This window comes from Chinchilla lanigera, unplaced genomic scaffold, assembly GCF_000276665.1.
Source record: "Chinchilla lanigera isolate Chin_1 unplaced genomic scaffold, ChiLan1.0 scaffold00051, whole genome shotgun sequence".
Lineage (NCBI taxonomy): Eukaryota > Metazoa > Chordata > Mammalia > Rodentia > Chinchillidae > Chinchilla > Chinchilla lanigera.
In genome coordinates this window covers 14,707,543-14,733,183 of record NW_004955452.1, presented here as the reverse complement: position 1 = coordinate 14,733,183, position 25,641 = coordinate 14,707,543, and the positions used below count along the sequence as shown (strand labels likewise).

Here is a 25,641-nt window from a genome sequence, read left to right as displayed (position 1 = left end):
TATATATACACTTATATACATTCTCTTGTACAGAAATGTTAAATTCTCAAGATTAAGTATCTTCAGTTGGAGAAAATCAATTTACTTCTTTGAGGAGGCTGGAAATGAAAGTCGTGAGCTTGAAACTTACTTTCTTGCCAATTTTTCTGATAAAAAAAGCATCTCTGTCCTGGCAGATCGCCCTGTATTGGCTGCTCCAAATGATTCCATTAATTGATTTGGGTGAGTGGCCCTGAAGTAATCCTTATTAAGGTCCCTCCAGAGCAGGGACAGGCAGGATGATGCAGAAGCCATAGTATGTGGGACTCCCTCTCTAGGGCAAGGTGGCTAAAGCTCAGGCCACTAACAGGAACTCGGGCCTCTGGTGACCAGGCCCATGGAGAGGAAGAAGAGCTGAGATTCCAGGAGAGGCCCTGGCTCTGTTTCTTCCTGCTTCAGACGTGCCAAAGGAGGACTCTTCCCAGTTGGGCCCCAGAATCTCAAAACTGTTCAAGGACAAGAGGACAGAATTTAAGGGAAAACAGAGACCATGAGCAGATGTATTGAGAATGGAGGCTCAAGATATAGAACCAGGACAGTGGGTGGCCATTCCAGGAAGCAGATTTCAGACCCATCTGCCTAGATGTGATGGAGCCTGTGGGTTTTAGGCACTGGAGTGGGAGGGTGGAACCACTTGAAATCTGTGTCATAGTCAGTTCCTGCCTTGGTGTCTCCTCCCATCTTGAGCAGCCTACAATCTCTGGTGTCCTTTCCCACCTTCCTCATTCATTTCCCTTACCCACTGGTGGCTTTCATATATCTGTCCTCAAAGTCCATCTGCCCAACACCCCCTCCAGCCTCCAACCAAAACTCCTGTCTCCATTTTGGGTGCTGAATTCTGGGAAAAGCTTCCGTTTTGGTGTCAGGCAGGCTTGTGTAGAGGAAGAATAGGAGGGGATGCAGCACAAGAAATTTGGAGAAAGAGATGTTCCAATCCCATTCTGAGTCAGGAGAAGTGAGGTGGGATTCCTGAATGGTTCCTTGGCTACCTTTGTCCAGACTCAAGAACTACAGATGACGAGTTGTATGGGAAAGTGAGTAAGATGGGTGAGAAAGATGAAGGGATGGATGGGGCTGATAGGTAGATGAGGAAGGGTGGACAAACAGATGATTGGATAGAAGAAAGAAGGGGTGGATGAATATGTAACAAGCGAGGTGAATAGTCAGTTAGTTGAATAAATTAATATATAGTTGGGGGGGAGTATGACCAGATAAATGAGGATTGGGAGAGAGGGATGGATGGATGCTTGAATGAGTGGATGATGGATGAGTAGATGGATTAATGCGTGGATACATTAGGAAGTATAAGGAGAGCACTGATTGCCTCTTGTGTCTGTGGTTCCCACGTCTGGTAACATTTGGGAAGCAGAAGAGCCAGGAATGTCAAGGAGCCAAGGAGCTAGAGTTACAGAAGGGATAGCACTATTTAGGTCATGATAATCAAAATACTAGAGAATCCATGAGCATGTGTATCTGGCAAAGCAGGGATGGTTGGATTGGATAAGTTGATTATAGGAATAGTTGAAATTAATGATTATCTGATAAAGCAACTAAATTGGGAGCAGAAGTAGCTCATGTTAGTACATAGGTGAGAGTACATTAGTTATCTACTGCTGTGTAACAAATTACCCATACTTAGTGTCTTATCTGTCATCTCCCAGTGTGTGGGTCAGGGATCCAGCATAGCTAACTGAATCCTTGGGCTGAGGGCTTCTTCTAAGGCTGTGGTCAAGGTGTTGGCTAATGCTGCAGTCATTTCAAGGCACAGCTTCTAAGCTCACAGGGTTGTGGGCAGGCCCCAGTTCCTCCTAGTGGCCCGACTGAGGGCTTCAGCTCCTCACTGACTATTGGCCAGAGGCTGCCCTCTGTTGCCATGAAATTCCCCAAAAGCAACTCATGACATGGTGGCATTTCTGCCAGAGGAGAAGAGCCAGAAAGAGTCTAAGCAAGGGGAAGTCAGTCTCTTGCGTCTTATCTGGGACACATGTAATTACTTCAGGGTTGTTAAAAGCAAGTCAGTAGGTCCAGCTGGCAGTCAAGTGGCAGGGATTTCACAACGTCTGAGTACCAGCAAATAGGGATCATTGAGAACAATTTAGAACCTGGAGATGAAGCAGGCAGAGAAAAGGGGTTGTGGGGAACAAGGAAGCTGCCAGCAGGAGAATCTGCATATCAGAAATAATCCAGGAAATAGAAATATCAGGGGCACAGGCATTGCTGAAAATCTTTAAGGGAAGAGGAGCTGGTGGGGAATTTTGGAAAGAGCTAAAGTGGAAAAGTAGCTGAAAGGAAGAGAGCTACAGGATGCTGAAGCCTGGGAGGCAGAGATGCAGAGAAAGTTACCATGGAGCTGGCGTAGCTGCAAGGAGAGGCTGAGGACCAGTAGGGGCTGGTAGCAGCCCAAAGTGGGCTCTGAGCCCCCGAGCTCTTGGTGACTTTGGCTTTGGGGCAAGTAGAACTACAGGCAGGAGTATAGCTACCTGTCTGTGAAGGTGCTCCATGTCCTATACCCAAAGGAGGCAGTGCTGGCACCCAGCTAACCCCATCACAGATGGAACTCTGGAGCGTTCTGTGTGCTGCTTTGAGGGCCCATCCTGTTCTCACTGCCTCTGAGACATGCTGGGGTCTGCAGGACCAGTTTCCAAAGCTGGTCCCTTGTCAGGTGGCTAGAGATAGAAAGTCCATTTTCCTCCCAGGCTCCCTAACCCCTCCTGGCAGGCACAGCTTCTTCCCCAGCTCCTGCCCATGCCCCCGGCCCGTGCCAGTCTGTGGCAGCACACCCATGCTGTCACGCACACCAGAGCTGGGCTGGGTGCCAGTCAGACAGGCTGACATCACAGAAAGCCGCAGCCAGATTTGAAAACCACTGATACAACTGGGCCTGCAGAGCCACCTGCACCCCTGGGACCAACTGAGACAGGGCAATCCTTGATGGGAGCAGGCAGCTAGCAGCACTAAGTTCCCAAGAAATCTCACAAATGCCATGCATCCTACTCTGCACAGGCTCCCCAGGAAGCAAGAACTCTCAACCCCAGCCCTCCTCCTTCCCCAGGGACCCCTCTGAGTCTCCTCAGTCCTGCCTGGCCTTAAAGATGCTGGTTCTGCTCATGAAACATGTCCAGCCAGGGGCCTGTGCCCCAGGCTCTGAGACAGCTACCAAGGTTTACAGACACCTGCTCTGAGTGTTCACCTACCTCCCTCACTGGGCTACAGGAGAACAGACCAGAATCTAAGCTTCACACAGTCTTCCCCTGAAACAGTACAGAAGGGATCTGCACTGGCTGAGGAGAGGTGGGGGACCAGGCCCACTGGGATTTGCCCTCATCAGCATCCATCTCCCAACCACACACCCTCACAGTGGTTCCTGCCAGGCAGTGCTGCCCAACCGTTAGAGCATGGACTCTGGCGCCAGAAGCCCTGGCTTTGAAGCCTCGCTCTGCCATTTAGTATGTGGGTGTTCGTAGGCTAGTTACTTAGCTGAACCCCAGTTTTCCCTTGTAAAATGGAACTAATGAAGGCACCTACCTCCTGTGGTCTTTGTGAAGAACCGGTGACTAAAGTCTAGCAGGTAAGGCACTAAAAGGAAGGTCTGGATATGCTAATTGTTTAATACATGTTGGAGAAAAAATTAATTTCTAAAAAGCCCGTCTGAGCTAGATCTGGCATTATGGGAGGCTGAGGCAGGAAGATTACAAGTTTGAACCCAGCCTCAGCAACTTAGCAACTTAGTGAGACCCTGCCTCAAAATTTTAAAAACTAAAATAAGGGGCTAGGGATTTAACCCAGTGCAAAGACCCTGGGTTCAATCCCAGCACCAAGAAAAAAAGAGCCAATCTGAAGACCATTTGTGTCATGGTGAACAGCTAGAGTTTCCAGAAAGTGGGCCTGTGTCTTAGTCTCAGTCTCAGCGTTATCACTCCCCAGCTCTGTTTGGGGGCCTCTCCTTGCAGTTCTCAGTTTGCACATCTGTGCAATGGGCAGCACTCCCTTACTCTGAGGCATGTAGCCTGAGTTCATTCAGTGAGCCAAGCCCTGTTGAGCAGTGTGCAAAGCTCGATCCTGGTGGGCTCAATCACCATGCATGCTTCACTCCCTCTCTTGGCCCAGAAATCCAAGATCTCCACCTTCGAGAAGATGTGGGCCTTCATGAGCAGCAAGCCCTCGGCGCTGGTGAAGAACAATGAGGAAGGTATCCAGCGGACCCTGACGGCCGATTACGCGCTGCTCATGGAGTCCACCACCATCGAGTACATCACCCAGAGGAACTGCAACCTCACCCAGATCGGGGGCCTCATCGACTCCAAGGGCTACGGCATCGGCACGCCCATGGGTGAGCCTCGGTGCGGGGACAGGGAAGGGCAAAGCTCCCACATCTGCTTACAAACATGCTCCTTGCACTGACCCCAGGAAGGTGGCATTGCCCCAGCCCAGGAGCAGAGGGACAGAGCCACATACCTGCGGAGGTCGGCCCTGGCCCGAGCTGTGGGAAGTGGGACAAACACAGCATGGGGGCATCAGTTCCCAGAGCTCATCTCTAACTTCCCTCATCCCTCCACCAATGCAGCAGAGACGCCATCCGGGGACCCATGACAACGGGTATTAGTGGGCTACATCATCCACCCAGTTGCCTTATGTAGATTTAAAGAGGGACCTCAGTAATAGGGTCCCTCTTGTAAAGAGCTCATTGAGGGAGCTAGTGATGGCGGCTGGTTCCAACTAGAGTGTTGACAGGGTCAAACAAACAATAAGCCAAGCAGGTACCACTGACAGCCGGGGTCCTCTCTTCCCTTGCCAGGCTCCCCATACCGGGACAAGATCACCATCGCCATCCTGCAGCTGCAGGAGGAGGACAAGCTGCACATCATGAAGGAGAAGTGGTGGCGGGGCAGCGGGTGTCCCGAGGAGGAAAACAAGGAGGCCAGCGCCCTGGGCATCCAGAAGATTGGTGGCATCTTCATCGTCCTGGCCGCTGGCCTGGTCCTGTCTGTGCTGGTGGCCGTAGGCGAGTTTGTGTACAAGCTCCGCAAAACGGCAGAGCGAGAGCAGGTGAGCCCCTAGCTGACCTGTGAGGCACTGAGAGGGAGAGGAGGATTTGTGTTGTTCCCCTGCTAGTGCTGGGCACGCCATGGTCTCACCCACCCCTACGGCAGCCCATCTTGCATCCAGTGTACCAGGATATCCTGACGCTCTACTTCGTCCTGACCCAGCCCAGTTTCCCCTACTTTTACTCCAACGCAGGGCAAGGCGCCATCACCACTGTCCTGGACAGTGCCTCCCCACCTCCGTGCTTTCCTGCTGCCGTCTCCTAGTTGCATGGCAGCATGTGCTCTGTTTAAAACTTAATTCAAACCATTATCAGTTTGCTGCATAAAACCCTCCAGGGTAATTGTTGAAGCTGGGAGACGGTGGCAAAGCGTTCATTATACTGCTCTCTCTACTTTTACATATACTTGGAAATTTCCATAACCAAAAGTTTTAAAAGGAAGAGTTACAAGGGCTGGCCCAAGTGTGCAGACAGTGGAACTGGGCTCCACTAGTCTGATTAATTCAAGCCTGGTTGGGCAGTGGTTCTGGGTCCCTGGAGCAAACTGGAACCACTAGGAGAGAGTTTTAAAGTGCTAATGCCCTGGCCTTGCTCCCAGAGACTCCATTTTAATTGGCTCGTGTCAAGGCCCAGCACAGTGTTTTCAGAAAGCTGTAGGGTGACTTAAACACTCTGGGTTGAGGCCTCTGGGCTGGGAAATCAGCTCTCATGGAGAAGTTCAAGGAGATCTAGGTCCAGGGGATCACCCATGGAGCCATTATCACAGAGAACTTATACATCCATCAAAAAGGGAAATGGACCCATAGATAATCAGCAACCCAGGTCAACAAAGAGGAGGGGAAGGACAATACCAGCTGTTCAAGTTAGCCTGAATGTGGGGAAAGAGACACTTCCAGAACTGCTAAACTCTAAACAGGTACATTTCTGTAGGGAAACTCCATAGGATGTTCACTATTTATTTATTTATTCATTCATTCATTCATTTTCAGGAGATTGTTGTGGGTTTTTTTGTTTTGTTCTGTTTTGTGTTGGTACCGGGAATTGAACTCACAACCTTGTGCTTGCCAGGCAGGCATTGTGCCACTGAGCTATATCCTCAGCTGGCTCTCTCTCTCTCTCTCTCTCTCTCTCTCTCTCTCTCTCTTTTTTAGATTTTCGGTTTTTGAGACAGGGTCTCACTGTGTAGTTCAGACTGACCCTGAACTCATTGTTTAGCCCAGGCTGACCCTGGCCTCGAACTCGCAGTATCCTTCTGCTTCAGCCACCACTCCCGGTGAGATGTTCAGTCTTTAACAATGACCACACATTTTGACCAATTTCTATTTTTAGAAATGCACCCAATGGAAGTGATCAAGAATAAGCGTGGTTTTACTGACAGATGTTTGTTGAGGTATTGATTATAATAGGAAAAAATGGAGAAATAGCAACGATATGGAATGGTTAAAAAATAGGATATATCAAAAAAGAACAGCCACGCTATTTAGGAATTCTTGTTAAGACTGGACAAAGCTGCAGACTCCATCAAAAACCTTAGGGGACCCAGTCCTGGCCTGTTCCCTCAGACCCCTTTCCAATCCCTCCTGCCCTTACTATGCCATACACTCTGGCCTCCCTTTTACTCCCTAAGAACCAAGCATGTTTCTGCCTTTGGGCCTTCACTCCTCCTGGACCTTCCTCCCACGTGGACTGCTCTGCCCTCACAGTACCATACTCTTGGCACCATCTGCTCACTGAAGTTTCAGTTCCTATGTCACCTCCTCAAGTAACCTTCCCTACCTGTCCCCATTCCTACCGCCTGTATCCTATTTTATTGCTCTGTTCTCTTAACAGTCATCACTATCAAAATTGCTTATTTGATTTATGTTTTCATCCATTTCCATCCCATGGTCAGACCACAAACTCTCTGACAGCTGGGACTTTGTCTGTGTTCTCTGCTGCTATGTGCCTAACATCTAGAGCAGCGCCTGGCACATAATAGAGTCTTAGTAAATATTTGCAGCATGAAGAAAGGCAGGTCAAAGAGGGGTAGTATTCTGTGATTAGTAGCTAAGGAAGGGGAGATCTAGAGAGGTCATAACTGGTAGGAGACAGAGCCAGATTTCAATGAGAAGTCTCTATTCCTCTGCATCCCACAGCCTATATACAGCTGGTCTTGGTGCTAATGCCCTGGCTTCACTGGGTAAACTGAGGCATGAGCAACCTCCACTGCCTCAGGACAACCACTGGTGGATGAGCTCATAGAAGCCACTGCCATCAAATACATGTGGCAATACTGCACTTTCACTGTCCCTTCTTTGGCTGTCTGCAAGGACCTAGTCAGGAGGAGGACACTGCCACCAAACAGCCCTCCAGGGACCTGCCTGTCAGTTGTCTACCATGGCAAACAACACTGGACTTTCCTGAGTGGGAGAGCAGTGATTCTCCCTTTGACCGGAAGCCCTGCCAGAAGAAGGATCATCCACCTTTGTGTACACCTAATGCTGGGACTGGGCTCATGGGAGTGAAACTGGCTACCTAGTTCCTGCCATTAGGGTTTAAGGGGAAAAAATCAGATTTTAATGTGCATCCTCATCAGAGCCTCAGTGTTCTCATCTGTGAAATGATACCTGTTCTACCTACCTTAGTCTCCAAGAATGTAAGGCTTCATAGACCGCTCTACAAATGAATCATCTTGCAGAAGGCAGAAGGCTGGAGGGGCAAAGGTGTGAGAAAGGTGGGGTCACCTTAGCACAGCCTCTGGGAGGAGAGGGAGGAGTTGCCTAGAGCTGTGGAACCTGGCCTCACTCACGAACTCCTGTTCCTTCCCCAGCGTTCTTTCTGCAGCACCGTAGCCGATGAGATCCGTTTCTCCCTCACTTGCCAGCGTCGGGTCAAGCACAAACCACAGGCTCCTATGATGGTCAAGACCGACGCTGTCATCAACATGCACACATTCAATGATCGCCGGCTTCCAGGCAAAGACAGCATGACCTGCAGCACATCATTAGCCCCCGTGTTCCCCTAGGCACAGGCTGGGTGGGACCACAGGCCTGGGGCAAGGCTGAGGGAAGCAAAGGAGACTGGAAGGAACAGCCCAACCCTCACATCGAGCTTGGGGACCAGAGCAGCTGCCTGCATGCTGGGCCAGAAACTCTGCCTTCATCTACCGGGAAACCAGCAGGCCCTCAGGCCCCTTCTTGGGCTACATTCTCCCTCTGTCTCTTCTATGGGTTTCTAAAGCTGCCAGCCAAGATAGCCAAGGCCAAAGGAAGCACATCCCTCTCTCAGGCCGAACTTACCCATCCTAGTCCCTGTACTCTCTTCTACAGTCAGGAGTTCCTGCCATGGCCCAGCAGAGGCTACAGAACATGGAAGACAGCTTTTAGACTGCTACTTCTCCCTCAAGAGCCCAGGCCCCCTAGGGCTTGACCACGAGTCCAGTGACACAAACCTTGGCACCTTACAGATGTTACAGTGGGAGCCAAGAGATGGCCATCCCATATGCCTGGGCAAAAGGAAGACTCCAGCCTTCAGGGGCTGTTTACATAATCCTATTCTTCTGGGCTTGGTTTCACCAATGGCAGCTCCTTGGCAAAACGAAAGGTAGAGTGGGAAGGAGAAGTTTGGGGATGAGGGAGAAGAGAATGCACAGATAAAAGCCACCATCTTGGATTCTTGTGGACACCTCTCAGTGGTTCCCACTTCTTGAGAAGGCCTCCAGGAATACACATGGCATAGTGGTCACAGCAAATACTTCTCCACTTCTGACCAGAGGAGAGAGGACCCTTAAATCTCTCACAAAGGATGCCCAATGATTCAGCTGATGCTTAAAGCCCAGGAGATGAACAATGGATTCCGTGAAAATCCCACAGGCCTTTGACCCAATGGGCCTCACTTTGCTGGTTAGCAAGCTGTTTACTAAGCCCTGTTGGCATTTGGGAACCTGGGCTCTTTGCCATCTATTCACTGGCAACTTCCTATTCCTGGCCAGTTGAACTTGGCCTCCCTCTGTCATCCTGGAAAGAGAAGAGTAGCCTCAACTGAGGTGAAAATCAAGTCACCCTTCCTGGAAAGAGCCAGTGTCCTACTGCGCATGCTCTTTGGGGTAGGTGGGAAGAGCCAGAGGGATCCAAGGAACTCCCGGCCTCCTGGACCTGCCAAACTTAAGGATGTTCACTAGAAAAAAGAATGTTTTTAGTAGTAGGATATCATAGCTACAAGGGCCCAGGGGGAGAGGGAAGCTGCCTCCTGGAGAATTAACCAAAGACCCAACACAGAGAATAAGGTCATCTTTCGTCTCTCATCCGGAGCAGTTGCAGCTTTGGGGAGGACAGCCAAGGAAGGAGTAGCAGCCAGTGGAGTACCAGCAAGGGTATGGACCAGATGATCTGTGGGTTCCAGCTTGCTGTGAATGTCCTAGAATCTGGGACTTTAAGATTCTTTTTAAAAGAATAACAAATGTAGGGTTAGGCAAAAAGTGGCCTTAAAGGAAGCATAATGGGGCCCACAGGCTCCATTAGGCTCTGCAGGGGAAGGAGAGCTGGAAATTCTGAACAGAAAACCAGGGGACACCAGCCACCCCTCCCACCTAGCTCCCAGTTCTGCTAGGGGGCCCAGCTCAGCTAGGAAGAGTCACATTTCCATCTCAAGGGTTTTCTCAGCAGTGAGGGGAAGGAGCCTCTCTAGAAAAGCAGAAGACCGACTTGGTGGGGTCCTCCAAACTGTGAGCTGCAGGACTCAACCCACTGGCCTCTAAATGACAGCAGCTCTGATGGCTGTCTACACTGGAGGAGGGAGACAGGACTAGACGTACAGTAGAGCCTGATATATGGAATGGCAGGAAAAGCCATGCTAGCATGAGCTTCAGCAGGTTGTGAACACATGTGTGTCTGAGGTATGAGATTTGGGAGCCAGGGGTGAAGGACAGATTTGACTATATGATGTAGTCCAGGGCATGCAATAACAGAGGGTCCTTTGGGACCTGGTATGTGTGTGTAATGTGTATACATGAGTGAATTAGGGACAAGGGAGACAAATCTGGACCAGCAACAGAGCCCTATCTATGTAAAAACAGGAGAAGCCATGTCATGGGGTTCTGGTGAGAACGTGCGTGCGTGTGTGTGTGTGTGTGTGTGTGTGTGTGTGTGTACTGTGCACTAAACAGCAGAGAACTGAGGGCAGGAAACCCCTGAAGCATAGCCAAATGTGTGTAAAAGGAGAAGCCATGTCATCAAAGGGTCTGTGTGTGAGTTCTATAGACTGGTGTGTCCAGCAGAGAGCAGAGGGAGGACATACAATGCCTGTTGAATGTGAGGAGCCCTGTAGATGGGAGGTTGGAGCATGTATGTGAGTGTGCTCATGCCCATGTGTGTCCAGACACACATATGTCTCAGCTCACAGCAGGAGCAGGACGGACAATCAATCAGGAAGTCTTGGCATCAGGGTTTGCACTCTTGCCATGGGAGGGGCTGTGTGTCACACTTTGTGGCGGTTGTGCAAGCATACTAGTGGGAAGATGGCCACAGGCTTCATCCTTCTGTGGCTCATGGCTGCTGACTCCTTTGCTGTAGCTGGATTGTCCTGTCTGAAGGGCAGACTTTTTCTTTTACCGTTCCTAATAATGGGATTCTCAGCAAAGTCTTTACCAATTGCTCTCACCAGCCACAGTCACTAACCATTGTCTCACTTGTCTAGTACAATTTCATAGCACACACCCATACCCACACTCGTGTCACACACACATGTGCTTTTGCACATGACACTATATGAACGTGTCGTGTTCTTCTGAGGCTATGCACTATGTAGATTGTGATGGGAGGAAGAAAAGGAAGTTGCTGGGGTGGAAGACTTTCGTCAAAGGAATGAAGAACAGAGGGCAAGCAGAGGGGCCCTCCCATTAGGGGAATTCCCCCAAAGGTATCGGCATGGTTTTTATACTCCTGCACGGAAGTAGGATGCTGTGCTATCTGATCTCCCATTCCATTCAAGCCTTATATCTGGAGGTATGGCTAATGCTCAACCTCTGGCCAATGTCCTGTGTTCTAGAGACCAGCCCAGGGTGTGGAGCACAACAGAGATCACCCTGCCTGTGTCTGAACTGTGACTCTCCCTGGGTGCTGAAGCTGACATCCCATCTGTGAAATGGGAACGGAGGGTAGAGGACGGAAGGGAGGTGTTCCTTAGCATTAAACTGAGGCTGCCCTGCTGCCGGTAGGTTGCAGCTGCACCGGCGTGGGGGCACATGTGTGTGTGTGTGTGTGCGTGCACAGCACAGGGGCACCAAGGAGTAATAGGAAGCACAAAGCTGGCTTGGATGGAGCAGAAGTTGAAATGTGCCTGACAGGTGCCTGATTGTCCCTGTGTGGTCCCTCAGGACAGCCTGAACAGAAGAGTGCTCCCCTCCCACATGATCCCACCCTGGCCAAACTGAGGAGCAATGAAGATGAAACTACCCCATCCCCTCACCAAGGCTCTGGGACTTTTGGACATTGAGTCCCTCTTCTGTCTCTCCCTTGACCTGATGGCGACTTCTCTGCTGTGGACAGATAAGAAAGCCCAAGCAAAGGATCTGTCTATATCCAGGGGACCTCACTCTGCATGTATTCTGCAAGGGGGAAAGTGCCCCCTTGGCCATCGAGCTAGACTCTGAATCTCTGAGGGGTGGGAGGGTTGCCTCTTCTCAGGCCAGACTCTGCCTCAGCCAGAAGAGCACAGCTGGCTCCTGCTGGCACCAGCTTAGGATGGATGAATGGCCCTGACAAGCTAGATATTGCTCCCCCTCATTAAAGTCCAGGAAAATAGAAGTCAAACCCAGGCCCCAATTCTCTAAGAACTATTAGAAGCCCCTTCTGCCTTCCTTTCCAAGGAATGGTGGAGGTAGGGAGTGCAGCCTCTGTTTAGTCACTCAGCATGAAGTGGATCCTTCTCCAAACCATTCCCTGATGTGTATGCAAGTAACCAAAAATAGGCTAAAGTCAGTGGCCTACATCTGGAAGGGTCCAGAGAGGATACTCATATGGAAAGGGAGGACCTACTGGAATGGACAGACAGCTGTATGGATTTAACATCTGACACCAGCCCAGCCCTATGGGCAGATAGAAGAAATGGGCTGGCTCTGTGGATGGTCTCTAAATTAGACACATCTGAAAGTCCTAAGTTAGCAGGACACATCTGGAATGGGCTCAGCTACTCACTGCAGTGGGAGGACCATACCCTATCTCCACACCAGTTTGAAGGAAGCTCTCATTTCAGTGCTGGATTTGCTCTGGAGTTAAATATTTCAGAGTTGAGGTGGTACATGAAGTCATAAAACTGTTTTAGGTAGAAAGTTAATGTTCTGTACAATATATATATGAATGTAAATATATATATATATACTGTATATATATATATGCACAGTGTATATACGACCCATAGCCCATGTGTATACAACCTTTCCCCGCACGTCTGCACACAGAGTGTACACATCCCAGCCAGCGTGGGTGGGGACTAGGTGACAGATGGGAGCTATGGCAACAAGATCTGGGACAAAGGTTGCATAGCCCTTGGGGACTGGGCAGACTCTGCATCCAGCAGCACTCCAGACCTTAAAGAAGAGGACAATACTGCAAAGCTGGAAAGGACATGGAGGCAAGGAGTGGCCACGGGACTTTGTCCCATCTGGGAGTCCATCTGGCAAGATCCCTGGGCATGTCCAAGAAGCAGTGTCATGCTAGTACCTGGCCCCTGTGCCACCATCACATTTTTGTTCTGAAGCAGCTAACGGGAAGTGGAAGAGCTGGGGCAGAGGAGGCCATGCCCTCAGCCTGCTCTCATACCTGTCTACTAGTCACCTGGTAGGTGTCAGGCTCTACCTGCAACACTCTATGGGAGCAAAGGCCTCAGATTGTCCCCCCATGTGGAGGCACCCACAGCTCACAGCTAAAAGAAACGGCTTTTGAAGAGAAAGATCCATGGGCACTGCCAGAATGCCAGAATGCATCCTGATGCCCTGGTTACCCATCCTGCTCTCATTGCTCCTGCTTTCTAGGACAGAGAGCCTCAAAGCACCCTAGTTTGTCTCCATTTTACAGATCAAACCCCTGAGGCCCCCCAACAGCAGGAAGCAGCCATAGACTTGGTAAAGGTCTAGCCAAGAGTTTGCCTCAGTTCAGACACCCTCCCCAGTTCCATTTGACCTGGGACCAGCTGTCAGGGAGCAACCAAGGAACCAGAGAGATGAGAGGCAAGAAGGCAGCTCCACCTGAGCACAGCCTGATGCCGTCTGGCTGCCCTTCTCCCCCATCACGTCTCCCCCAGCAGGGCAGCCGGCAGTGAGTCCCCAGCAGGCTGCACACCTCTGTCCTGCCTCCCGTGGATCCATCTGTTCCCTGTAACCCCAGTCCTTCCGCCCCTTCATGGGTCCGAGCATCTCTGGAGCATGCAGGGAGAGATCTGGACAGGACTTCACATCCGCACAGATCACAGCCTACCCTCTGCTTCAAGCCCAAGCACTTAAGCGGTCAGTCTCTGGGGTCTGGCCAAGTGCATCTGAATCCAGCCCCTAAGTAGGGTCCTTTCCTGGCTCCACAGAGACCAGAGGTTCTGGGGGCCCTCATGCCACTGTGTTCTGAAACCCCAGCCCATCTCTGCCTGGGCAGACTTTCTGGCTGGGCCTCTGTGACGAGGACCTCAGTTCCCAATCCTGGGGCTGAGCCTCAGACAGCACCATGGGCCTCCCAGAGCCCTGGCCTGTCCCACTACCCAGACCAGAGTGCCTGGACACCTTCCACTCCCATTCAACTTGGTTCCCACACACTGGTCTCGGGGCCATTCAGGGGATGCCCTTTGTGGACATGCAGAATTTCTATGAATATAGTTTTTTGTAAACATTTTGTAACAATTTGGGTTTCATAGTAACTGTGTTACTTGCCAATCATTCTAGGCTGATGTAAATAAATTTCCAAACAAATCCGATTATTTTCCTTTTTAAGACACTGTGATATATCAAAGTGCACAGTTTGCTGTATGAAGTAATATGGTTTTAAATTTTAAATAAAGAAATGTTTCTAGAAAACAAGATCCCCTTCGGGTGTGCCTGCTGTTTCTCGTCTCTCCCTAGCACCTAACACCTTTTCTGTCTTCCCCCGGGATGCCGGTGTCCAGGGCTGCTGAGCAGGTGGGTACTCAGCTAATTCTGATTCAGATACGGAGGCTGTAGTATCTGTGTTTGACCCTGCCTGGCCTCTGTCTTACCCACGTGAGCACATTCCTGCCCAACTCATCTCCATCCTCAAACTCCCTAGGGAGTTGCCCTCTTCTTCGGTAACTGTCCCTTTGGTGAAGTCCGATGGGCCTCTCAGGCAAGCTGAACCCATCAGAGATCTTGCCTGAGATATTTTTAAAACTGAAAATAAAGAAGCTCTGAGTGGGTTACTTTCTGTAGATGCAAATTGCACCTGTCAATCAGAGTTCAAGCCGGGATTTTTTTTTAAGCTGGAATGTTCTAAGCAGGGAAGATTGAATAGAAGGGTTTATGACACCAGTGGAGAGGACGACAGAGCAAGGCCAGTGGTGAAGCCTGGCCTGAGAGCCGTGAGGGAAAGATACACCCTGGAGTTGCAATCCAGTTCCAGAAGTGTGGGTCAACAGGGGTGTAGCTCAGTGTACAGCATTTGACTGCAGAAGTCTGGATCAAAAAGCTGCTGCCATCACTACCCCTGTCATAACTGCTTCTTACCACCCAGGAAGGTGGAGACAGAGTGGAGGGGTATGCCTGAAAACCCTCATGTTTGCATGGCAGAAAGAGCCCCAAAAGGAGCAGGAAGATGGACTCTGTGTCACCTCCATCCAGACTAGAATACTTCTGGGGAAGGTGGTGGGAAGGTGGCAAGGAACACCCCCACCCTGGCCCAGTACAGCTAGACTGGAGATTTCCCTTTGAACTTAGAGAACAGCTTCCTTGTCCAGAACTTTATTCATCATGGTTATTGTTATTTCTGCATTCAAGGCAGTTGCTGCAGAACCCTGGTGGCTTGGAGGTGCTGGGACAAGACAGGTCTGAAGCAGATTCTGGTTGGGGTCTTTTGTGGCCTATCAGTTTGGGGAGTTTCACCCCAGAGGAGTCTCCTTTCTTTTGACCTTGATCATCTCAGCTCATTCAGAGCACCACTGAATTGGGTCCCACCCCTACAGGTCCCCACCACCTTCTAGGTCAAGGATCTGTCCTCTCTACAGCGATTTCTGGTTGTATCCAGGACCGGAAGACATGTTTTAAGGTCCCTCCACCACCTTGACTTAAGCAGGTGACCTTGAACAATGCACAAGCCTTAGTTTATTCACCTATGCAGTGGGGATGCTCATGTGGGCTGCGTTAGAGCAGGGAGTCACATGAGCACAAAAGCAAAGATTCTGCAAAGAGCACTTTTAAGTGGGAAGCGCTGTCATCAGCAGGCTTGCTATGTGTGAGGGCCCTTTTCTGCTCCTCAGTCAGGCTCCCCTCCCTCCCTTCTTTCTGTCCCCCATAGCCTGCCCAATAGCAAGCCAGGGAGCAGGAGGAGGTCAGGGCTGTGTACTCAGGCTGCAGACTGCTATTGTGAGAACCAGGCTGGGCTGGGGTTCCACCTCCCCTGGGGCCTTCATGGCACTTCCTCAGGAAACAGAAGCTGGCTGTTTAAGAAGCATCTGTCATTATGGAAACAAAGTTGCCAGGCCATTTTTTCTTTTACTATTTTTACTGCAGTTTCATTATCTTATGCAAATGAGGCCGCTGATGAAGCCTTTCTGCAGGGTGGCCCATGCTGGGACCAGCTCCACGGAGGGGATTTATTGCCTGCCTCGGCCTCCAGACAGAATCCAGGATGAGGAGGCCCCCATGGAGATGGCTTCCGAAGCATCGGCCCCACCCTGGAACCACCAACTTCCCTCCACACAAGCCCCAAGGTCCCATCTCAGCCCCAGAGTGCCCTGTCCTTTATCTCCAAAGGTAAGAGAGTCGGTCCAGCATGGCTCAGGCCTCTGTCCCCAATTGCCCAGCAGCTGGAACTCCTTGGTGACTGAGTTGCTAGTACCCAGCAGGATATAAGGGAAATGAAATTGGGCTCCACATTGCTAGATGAAAGGTCCAGTGTTACCCTCTTCGTTGGGTCCCCTCTCCCCAGAACAGGGCCCTGCTTGAAGGCCTTAAATACAAGATGAGAATAGGAGAGTGTGGATGTGAGGTGCCTGCTGGAAGTCAGCCAGTGAGGGTTCAGCACCAGGCCATCTGCTGCATGGGTGACTGAGCCCCAGTCCACATGGAACTCTGGGAACCAGCAGAGATCATGCAATGTGCATTCCCACCAGAGGGTGAGGGTGCTGGAATAGGTACACACTAAGCCTTAGCAGTCTGTTTAGAGCTGATCCCAGGAGTCAGCCCAGATATTTCTGGCATGCCCTGGTGGCAAGGTGGGCCCTAGACCAGGACAAAGCCTCAGGCAGAGCAACACACATGGCAGCGCTCAGGAAGCAGGGTGCTTGCTCAGACACAGTAAAGGCAGATGACTTGTACAAGACACTGACAGCATCAGCTGTGACCCCATTACAGATCAAGAAACTGAGGTTCAGAAAAACCAAATAACTTACTCAAGGGCCAGTGAGTAAGTGCAGAACAGAGAACAACCTGGAACTCTCTGCCTCCTCCATTCAAGAATCCAGTAATGTCTACTACCTCCTGGTCCTCTGTGCCTTGCTTGCAGCTTGGGGCCTCAGGGTCCCTGCCCAGCCCTTCCCATGCTCCTTTCTGGCCTCTCTGATAGCTCCCAATCCCAGCCTGCTCTGGGCTGTCTCCCAAGACATTTTCTTCCAGCGTAGAGTGTATTGGCAAAGAACACACCACCCCAACCCAAGCCAGCTCAACAGCCGCAGGACGCAGGATGTTCCTCCAAGTGGTTGCAGGTTTCTATCCATTACTACTGGCCCAAAGCCTTTACTTTCAGTTTGCTATGAAGATCAGCTTCCCTTTTGTATTAGTTAGCTTTTCTTTACCATAACAAAGTACCTGAGCCAGGCTAACTTTATAAAGAAAAGAGGTTCACTTAGTTCACAGAAGATTAGGGTCAGGGGCATTGTGGCTGCACTGGCTCAGTTCTGGCAAGGGCCCCCCAGCTGCATCACATCATGGTGAATGGGAGGGAGTGATCATGGAGCAAGTGATCACATCTTAAATCAGGAAGCAGAGAAAATCGGGGGAGGCTGGCCTCAGGCCTCTCAAGAAAACTACCTTCACCTGTTCCAAAGGCATGCTCCCAGTTAACAAAGGACCTCCCTCTAGGACCCCTCTGTCAGTTTCCACCTCACAGTATCACCGTTGAAAACCAAGCTCCCAACATGTGAACTTTTGGGGATACACTAAGCACCCTCCTTTCCCCCAACTCAGCCTCGGTTTACTAAGGAAAAAAAAAAGTTTTGCTAATATATCCCTTGAGACAAGCATTTCATAAAAGACTTCCAAGCATTGTGCCCTGGACAGGCACTTTCCTTTCTTCTACCAGGAGGTCAGACCTAGCTCCACATTTCCCAGAGCTTGGCCAGTGATAAGATTAAAAAAGTGGAAAATCTGAATTTTCTCAGTCCTGCTCATCTGTGGGTAAAGATGGGGTCATTCCAATGCCACTGGCTTTACACCCTCACATGACCCAAACCTCCATCTCCTGCAAGCTCCAAGGGAGAGGCCCTCTGCATTCCCAGTCACTCTCCTATCTAAGGACTGAAGGCCTCAGAGCTCCCAGTGCTCAGCTTGTTCTTTCCTAGGTCTGTCATCAATTATAAAATAGGCAGCAGCTAGCTGAGTGACAACTGCATGGCCGGCAGTGTACATGGCTCCTGTGTGTCTCATCTTCCAAGATTCTCACCATAATCCTATGATCTAGGGGATGCCATCCCCATATTGCAGTTGCAGAAACTGAGCCTGAGAAAAGAGGAATTACCCATGTGCAATTGCCCAGGAAGCAGCAGAACGTGGCCTCCAGTTTGAGACCTCAGTTTCATAGATTTGGTAAATGAGAGAATGAATAAATGAAGGAGTGAATCAGAAAACAGTCAATGTCAGTGCTGTTTCCAGACACTGGGAGTGTCTATGCTTATAGGGGAAAAAAAAAACACCCAAACTTGATTGGGCCAAAAACGAGAATTACTAATTACAGTCACTCATGGGAACGACCTACCATTTATGCCTAATTGCAGTGCAGTCCAATAACAATTATGCACATCAATAAATGTGTCAGATTAACTTAGTTGTAAGTTTTATCTGATCACAACACTAAACCCTGTTGGTGGTTGCTCAGGCTTGGGAGGTTGTGGCCCTCCTGCCCGGTGCTCTTGGTCACTTCCGGCTAAACCAGGAGGACCGTCAGTGCTAGAAAAGAAGCAGAAGATAGGAGAGGAAGGAAATGTCTCCTTCTTCCTCTGCTGCAATGTCTGCCCTGGCAAGCTCAGGGAAAGCAGTTTGGCAGGGGGTCTTTGCAGGGCGTACAGAATGCATCTCAAGCCTCCCCTCCCTTCCTCAATGCCAAAGGCAGCTTCCTAATTAGAACATCCATAACCCTCAGCATCTGCTCCAAGAGAATTCAGCTGCTCTGAGATGGAGAAGTCCATTAACTTTATTGCACAAAACGTCGGACGTGCTTTTAAACAGAGGATCTCTGCCAAGTGAGATAAACTGCTTGGACCTGCCAGAGGGATGGGCGAGAACTCCCTGCAGTCCTCATCTGGGTCCTGGAACTCACTCCTCTTTCTATCCAAGCCCTAGGGGGTACCACGTCACCCTAGGAGTCTGGAGTCAGAAGAAGCAGTGACGTTCAAACGCAGGTGCAGCCGAAGCACCCGGCCTGCAATGTGTAAACCTGAAGCCTGTTGGCTACCAGCACTGCACAGCAGCACCTGACTGCAAGGATGCCCTGAGGTTCCTATCCATAGTTGGGCGGCTCATTCCTACATCAGCAGGACCTGGATAAGCTGGTGTCACCAGAAGCATCAGCCTACAGTGGCTAAGAACAGGCTTTGGAATCGGATATTTCTGGGGCTGAATCTCAGCTTTCTTTTCTACTTAGGAGTTGCCTTGTGACCTTACGTAAAGGGCTTAACTTCCTGAGGGATTTTCTGTGAAATGGGCTAACATCCACCTCCAGGAGAGTTAAATGCAGTGATGCCTGGAATTTTTAGCACATGCCTAAAGTGGGGCTGTCTAAATGACAGCGGCCCTTCCAAGTCCCCAGCATAGAAACGGAGGGGAAGAGTATCCACAGTGTGCCAGGGAGAGTGCCAGGCCCCAGCATGGAGTCACACAGTCCTGTTTGCAATCTCTGCTCTACCATGTGACTTAATCCCGGAGGACTTCAATTTCCTCATCTGTAAAATGGAGTTGATATTTCCTGGCCTCTTCTCCTCATAGAAGAATCAAGAAGACATGGGAATGCTGGGAGGCACTAAAGGAAGGACGGGCGTTCTAATGAGCAGCATTACTGCTCCAGGTACTGAGGTTGGCAACCTACTAATCCCTGGGATGTGCCAGGCCCATGCTGGCCTCTGACTAGTCTGTCCCTTCTCTGCAGCCTAGAAGTCATGTCAGCCAGAGCACCCCACTGGGCCCTCCCACCTTCTCCTGGGCAGGTCCTGAGCCCCATAGGGAGCATCCGCAGACTCTCGCCCTGATGGATAGCTCCCCAAGTGGGCTTACCGGGCCTCCCTTCTCAGACCCACATTCCTTCTTAATATGAATAATTAGCAGGAACACTCATAGTAGGAGGCAACAGCCAGAGCAATCGACCCCAGTGATTTCCGAGCCTCGGGGAGAGCCCAATTTCACTCTAATCCGGGTGCTGTAAATTCCCATCAAGCTAAGAAAATATAGTGCAATTTAGAAACACTGATACGGCAATAAAACACAGATCTCCGGCAAATGGAATTCGGCAACATCTAAAAATGGAGCCATACATTACTCGGCCTGCAAACTCCTTCCAGGGACATGACGCTGGAAGAGGTTGGAGGAGCTTTATGTTCAATGGATCTTTCTTTTCCGGATGAAGACAGGGCCACCCGCAGCCAGCCTCAGTAGTTCTCCCTCAGGCAGTTCTCCCTCCCTGCATCCAGAGAAGGGTCCAAGGAGGGCTCCCCTGGGTGGAGGACCTGTGGCCTACCCTCTATTGCCCAGGGGCTGGTGGAGGGAGTATTCACAAAAGGCTAGGATGGGCAGGAGAGGAACTTGCTGTGTGCCACTTAGTTCCTCCTTCGAGGAATGCAATTGTTTTTATTTATCAGATAAAGAAAGATACAATAATCAAGACTTATACAAGGCCATTGCTGGAAAAGTGGTAAATGTTGGATTTGATCTCTTGCCTTTTTCCTTTTTCTAGTCTCTATGCTGTCTTTTGTCCAGCTTGGGACTCAGCCCTTTGTTCTGAAAAACTAAACAGTGCTGCTTACTGCTTTCTGGGCAAGGAGCCTGACTACAGTCCCCAAACCAGTTCATCGGTCTGCTTCCCAGCCTGCTCACATGGCCCTATTTGTACCCCAGAAGCAGGAAGAGGTGCCCTCCTCCTGAACAGAAAGTTGCGCCAGGATCTTCTTGAGAAGGAGGGAGCCGTAGGGGAACTTGAGTGGATGAGGGCAAGCCCACAGCCCCCCCCAAACCCAGCGCCTTCCCTTCTCCCTCTTCCTGGTACCCACCTTCTTCCCTCCTCATCAGCACCCAGTCACAACTGCTGAATATTTTCAGCCTGTGGTTAAACCCATCGATGTGGAACCCATGGATGTGGAGGGCTGATTGTACTCTCCACCTAGTAGGGGACCTAGAAACAGCAGTTGCATCAGTCAGGATAGGGTAGGCTATATTGAGACAATAACCAACCCCGACGTCTTGGTGGCTTACTGCAACAGATTTTATTTCTCATGCACATGTATTTCTCTGGGGGCCTGGTAACCCACCGGGGCAATTGTTCTCCATTGTGAAAACCAGCCATGTAGGCCAATTTCATGGTGGAGTTTATCCTATGATTCAGTATGAGGCCTTCTCTATAACCGTCTGGGCTAAAGGATAAACAGACTGAAGAATCATATAAGTGCTTCTTTCTGCCTTGGCCTACAGGTGACACACCATCCTTCCACTCACATTTCAGAGACCAGAGGTGAATTTCAGCGGCAGGTGCAACTAGGAGCAAGGTAAGGCTGGCTATTGGTGAGCATTAGCAGATACTTCCTCCACATGTATTGGCATTGGTCCTTCTTGGTACCCATATCTGCTTTGTTCTCTGATACCCAGATCCCACTCACATCCTGCCCAAAATTTCCATATCTCTCCCTTCATTTCTGTCTTGCATTCTCACAAAGCAAAGCAAAGCGAAGGAAATGCCAGCCATTTATGCCCGTGGCCACACCCCATGCCAGTCCAGGAAGGCTCCTTGCAGAAGATGGGCCTTTTCTGAAGCCATCCCATGCATAGACACCAGCCCCCTTCTTCTGACTAAAGAGCTAGCCTCAATCTGGTGAAAAATCTCAAATTCAGGCCTTTCGTGTCTGGTTGCAGTTGTGCCTCTGAGTACCAGAAATAAATGTCTGTGGTCTCCAGAGGATCGGCACTGATGGCAGTGTCACCAAGACCTCGGTGGGAGAACTCAGATCTCTCCCAGGTAAGATGCAATTTGTGAGCAGGTCAGATGTTTCCAGCTTCTGGCAGACATGCAAAGTGGCATGGAGAAAAAGCAGGGAATTAGAAACCAGAAAAGAAAGTGAGGGTGATGGGGAAAGGGGAGCCAGAGAAGTTTGTGCAGAGAAGTTGCGTCTGAACTAGTGAGGGTTCCTGAAGGGAAGCCTAGAGGACTACCAAGCACAGGAACCGCAGCACAAGGCCAGGATGGGCTTTGGATTTTAGATTTGAACGCTTATTCTACCACCGAGGAGCTGTGTGACCTTGGATGAACTGCTCCACCTCTGCAGACCACCTCGGGAAAGAAGTGCTCAGAAGCTCTGCCTTGTGAGCTTATGGTTAAAAGGCAATGAGAGGGATATGGAATGTGCAGCCCATCGGCTTTGGGCTGCAGTGGGTAAGCCCAGGGAGAAGGAGGCTGAAGCCCATTCAGGAGTTGCCAGGCCACTGTTGTGGCCTTGGCAGGTTCTCCACGCGGATTACGGGACTGTGTACACCTCCCCCTGCTGCCGTGAGTGCTGGCTGGTCATGGCTCCCAGTGCCCCCTCCTCAGGGACCTTCTGCCCCATGAGATTATACTTTCCATCCCTGCCGCCAATGCCAGCTCAGCCTGCAATGCGATCACACAAAAGGCCTCCCCCTTCCCTAAGACAGCCTGTGATGTGAACTATGTGTCTGTGCTCCAGAGCCTCCTGCAGCTGGCCTGAAGCTGGATTCCTACCAAGACCTCATCCTTGCCCCACCTTGCCCTGCCTTACCTGATTCCCCACCCGCTTCTCCCAAGAACATTCCTTCACACACCCTTTGGGCACCCAAACCCCTACTCAGGCTCTACTTCTAGAGCAGTGATAGTGAACATTTTAGAGTTTTTGATAACAAACAGCCAGCTGTACCACGCATGGCATAGGTTCACTGCCTCTGTTCTAGAGAATCCAAAAGCAGCCATCTAATACAGCTCCAAGAAATGGGGTCTGAGGTTCAGGGGTGGCCCCGCAGCTAGTCCATGACCCTCATGTCTGGCCTGCACTGAGCCAGGTGTCCTGGTCCCCTTCCTGCCCAGGGGACTGACCTTGAGGTGCTGGGAATCTGGAAAGGCATTTGGTACCCACTGCAGGGAAAGGGGAAGAGCAGAGAAGAGAAGGAAACTCACAACTCTCCCTATTTCTCTATTTATTGCTTTATTCATGGAAGGCTTATCCATGTACTTAAACAGGATTTAGGAGCTTAAAACTAAATACATTTAAAAGGGAATGATTGTAAAAGCAAAATAGCACAAGAACCATGTCAAAGAAGTGCAATATTTTATTTCCTCGGAGGCTGACTAGGATAATGAAGGTAGAGACTCTTACTTAGGCCACCAAGAAAGAGGGTTGCTAGAAACAGGGTCCCTGAAGAGTCAACAGATCCCCCTAATTTGCTGAAAATTCCTCCTGGATGTACAGGTCCCTGTTGGGTGTCCTCCCCATCAGACCCCTGAATGTCTGTCCTGTGATAAAGGAGACAGTGAATCAGGCTCTGCCCCTGGCACTTTGCAGGGCCTCAAAAGTGCCTTCGCTTTGCTCTCAGAGCATCTCTGCCCAGTGAGACAGATAAGCAAGGACTCCATCTAAGAAGTCAATGGCCAGCAGTTCCTGGACCCTCAGGCAGATGGAACATGAATTCTTTTTTTTCTTTTTCTTTTTTTTTTTTTTTTTTTGTACCAGGAATCGAACTCAGGACCTTGTATTTGACAGGCAAGCACTTATGTCACTGAGCTATATTCCCGGCCCAGAACATGAATTCTGTATCCCTGGGCCCATAGTGGGAGGTACAGAAAAAATACTGAGCCTCAGCAGCAAGTTGGGAGCAGATGAGCAAAGGCAAGTAACTTGGGGACAAGCTTGAGCTGAACTAGAGACAAAGAAGGCAGGGGTAAGAATGATCCGGCTAGAGCATGCAGTAGCCAGTCTGCCAGCTCAGGCAAGGCTGGAACAACAGGCAAGCCCCATCCTCTGGGAACATTTAGCCTGAGCTGGGGTTAGAGCTAAGAGAAATGAGCAGGAACAGAGACACCCCCATGTCCTGAGCTGAGGGGACCATGGGGAAAGCATGAGAGGACATGGGGACCTGGCCCAGAGTGACCAGAGCTTCCCAGAGGGCCTCAGGGTCTCACAGGACTGTCAGTGGCCCCAAGAGGCAGGCACCATGCTGAGTATGTGACGGGAACCCTCCTGTTTACTCCCAGTGCTCAGTGAGGTGGATTCCATCCACCAGTAGCTCCATCTGAGAGGCAGCAGGTGTTACGGTCCTGGCCCAAGGTCATCAAACTGGTAAGAGACGCAGTGAGGTGACAACCTGGGTCACCTCTTACTCCAAGCCATGCTCTGAGCCCTGTGTGACTATCTCCCTCAGGGGACTTTTGGTGTTCCCAACCGGGGGAGGTCCCTAAGGAGTCAGCTTTGCTAATATGTCACTAATCTTAGATCCTGCATTTGTATTCTAATAAGGGCCTTCAGGAGTAAAACCCTTCCCTCAGGGCACTAATATGAGGAATGTATCAGGACCCGGAGGGAGAATATTTGGGCAAAGGTGAGGGGGTTTTCTCTATCTGCAAATGCACCTATCAGCAGCCCCCTCCCCCCTCTACAACCCAACCCTGGCCCATCTCAGGAACCCCACCCTAGGCCTTGACACCTCCTAGGACCCACAAATCTGCCTCTGATCACAGCATGGCCATCAGTGTAGGCAGCAAGCACTCCGATACCTTGCTGGCACAGGGGAGGCATAAGCTGCATCTGCCACTTAAAAAGCATTTCTGGAAGTGCAGAGGCGGCAGGAGTGTTCCACAGCACTGTCAGCAGGTGGGAATGCTCTGCGCTCCCAGACAAATGGCTTTTCGTGAGAGCATTGTCCAGGCACAGAGCAGCACTTGAAAGGCACCCAAGAGGAGGCCGTGGGAGAAGAGTGGCTGCTCTCGGGCAGCAGCATGTTCCAGGCAAGAGACACAGAGACTCTGGGGACCCGGAAGCCACTGGCACTCAGCCCAGGCTAGGGCCTGGCATCAGAGGGCAGGAGAACATCACACTGACCTCATGGCATTTCCAGTGCCCCAGAGAAAGTATGCCAATCTGTGAGGTTGGTATTGTCCTAATCCCCCTTCTGAGACTGGGGAAACTGAGGCTGGAAGAGTAACCAGATGAAGGGTCTCAGGGAATTGTTTCCAGGTTCTTGGCATCCCAAACAAATAACTGAGCAGGACACTCAGAAGGAATAACAAGAGTAAGATTTATGAAAAGTGAAAAAAACAAAGGTACACTCTTCAGGGTAGGAGCAGGCTGGTGAGGAGAGCTCATGGCCCAGACGGGGATGGGCACTGGGTCTCTTAAGGTCCTGGGATTATGGAAGGATTCTCAACTGGAGATTGACAGGAGTCATGGCCCATCAGGGTACCTGGCTCGGCCTACCCCTTCGAGAGAAAGTTTTGGACTAAACACTGCTTTTAGAGGAAGTATCATGGTGTCCGAGGCCCACAGGAGAGGGGGATCAAAACTGCAATGCAAATGAAGTTGGTCACAGGCCAGGGCCATGTACTCTGGGTTTTGTGCAGGTCTGGAGGGCCTTTGACAGACAGGATGGCTTGTATCTTTCTGTTGGTTCCCCGGGGTTTTTGACATAGTGATCCTTACATGGTCTGGTTTCTCCATTCACATCCCACAGCTTCCTGTTGTTTACTTTCCTTGCGCTATCACCTACCTCAGAAGGATTGGAAACAGCTGAGAAGGTGATCAAGAACACGGGTGCTGAACATGGGTGCTCTTCTGTTCACATTTGGGCCCTACCACTTTCTAGCTTCGTGCCCTTGGGCAAGTCCCTTACCCTCTCGGACCCTCCATTTTCTCTCTTGTAATATAAGAGAAGTAATAGTACATCACTCAGAGGTAGA

At 50.5% G+C, this 25,641-nt stretch overlaps 1 protein-coding gene across 2 annotated transcripts in view; it reads left to right on the top strand.

Annotated features, from left to right (window-relative positions):
* Positions 1–14,112, top strand: part of Grik3 (glutamate receptor, ionotropic, kainate 3) — a 214,542-nt gene extending 200,430 nt beyond the window's left edge. Inside the window, exons 14-17 of one of the 2 annotated variants that reach the window (XR_001236122.1) lie at positions 4,147–4,369; positions 4,835–5,085; positions 7,893–9,434; positions 11,436–14,112. Coding sequence is in view for 1 of the 2 variants with exons in the window: in XM_005395204.2 (XP_005395261.1) it covers positions 4,147–4,369; positions 4,835–5,085; positions 7,893–8,087 (669 nt within the window). In the remaining variant the exon portion in view is untranslated. Of the gene's footprint in view, positions 1–4,146; positions 4,370–4,834; positions 5,086–7,892 lie in introns of both variants that reach the window. The other variant, XM_005395204.2, reaches the window with a different exon arrangement.
* The last annotated feature ends 11,529 nt before the right edge of the window (positions 14,113–25,641 follow it).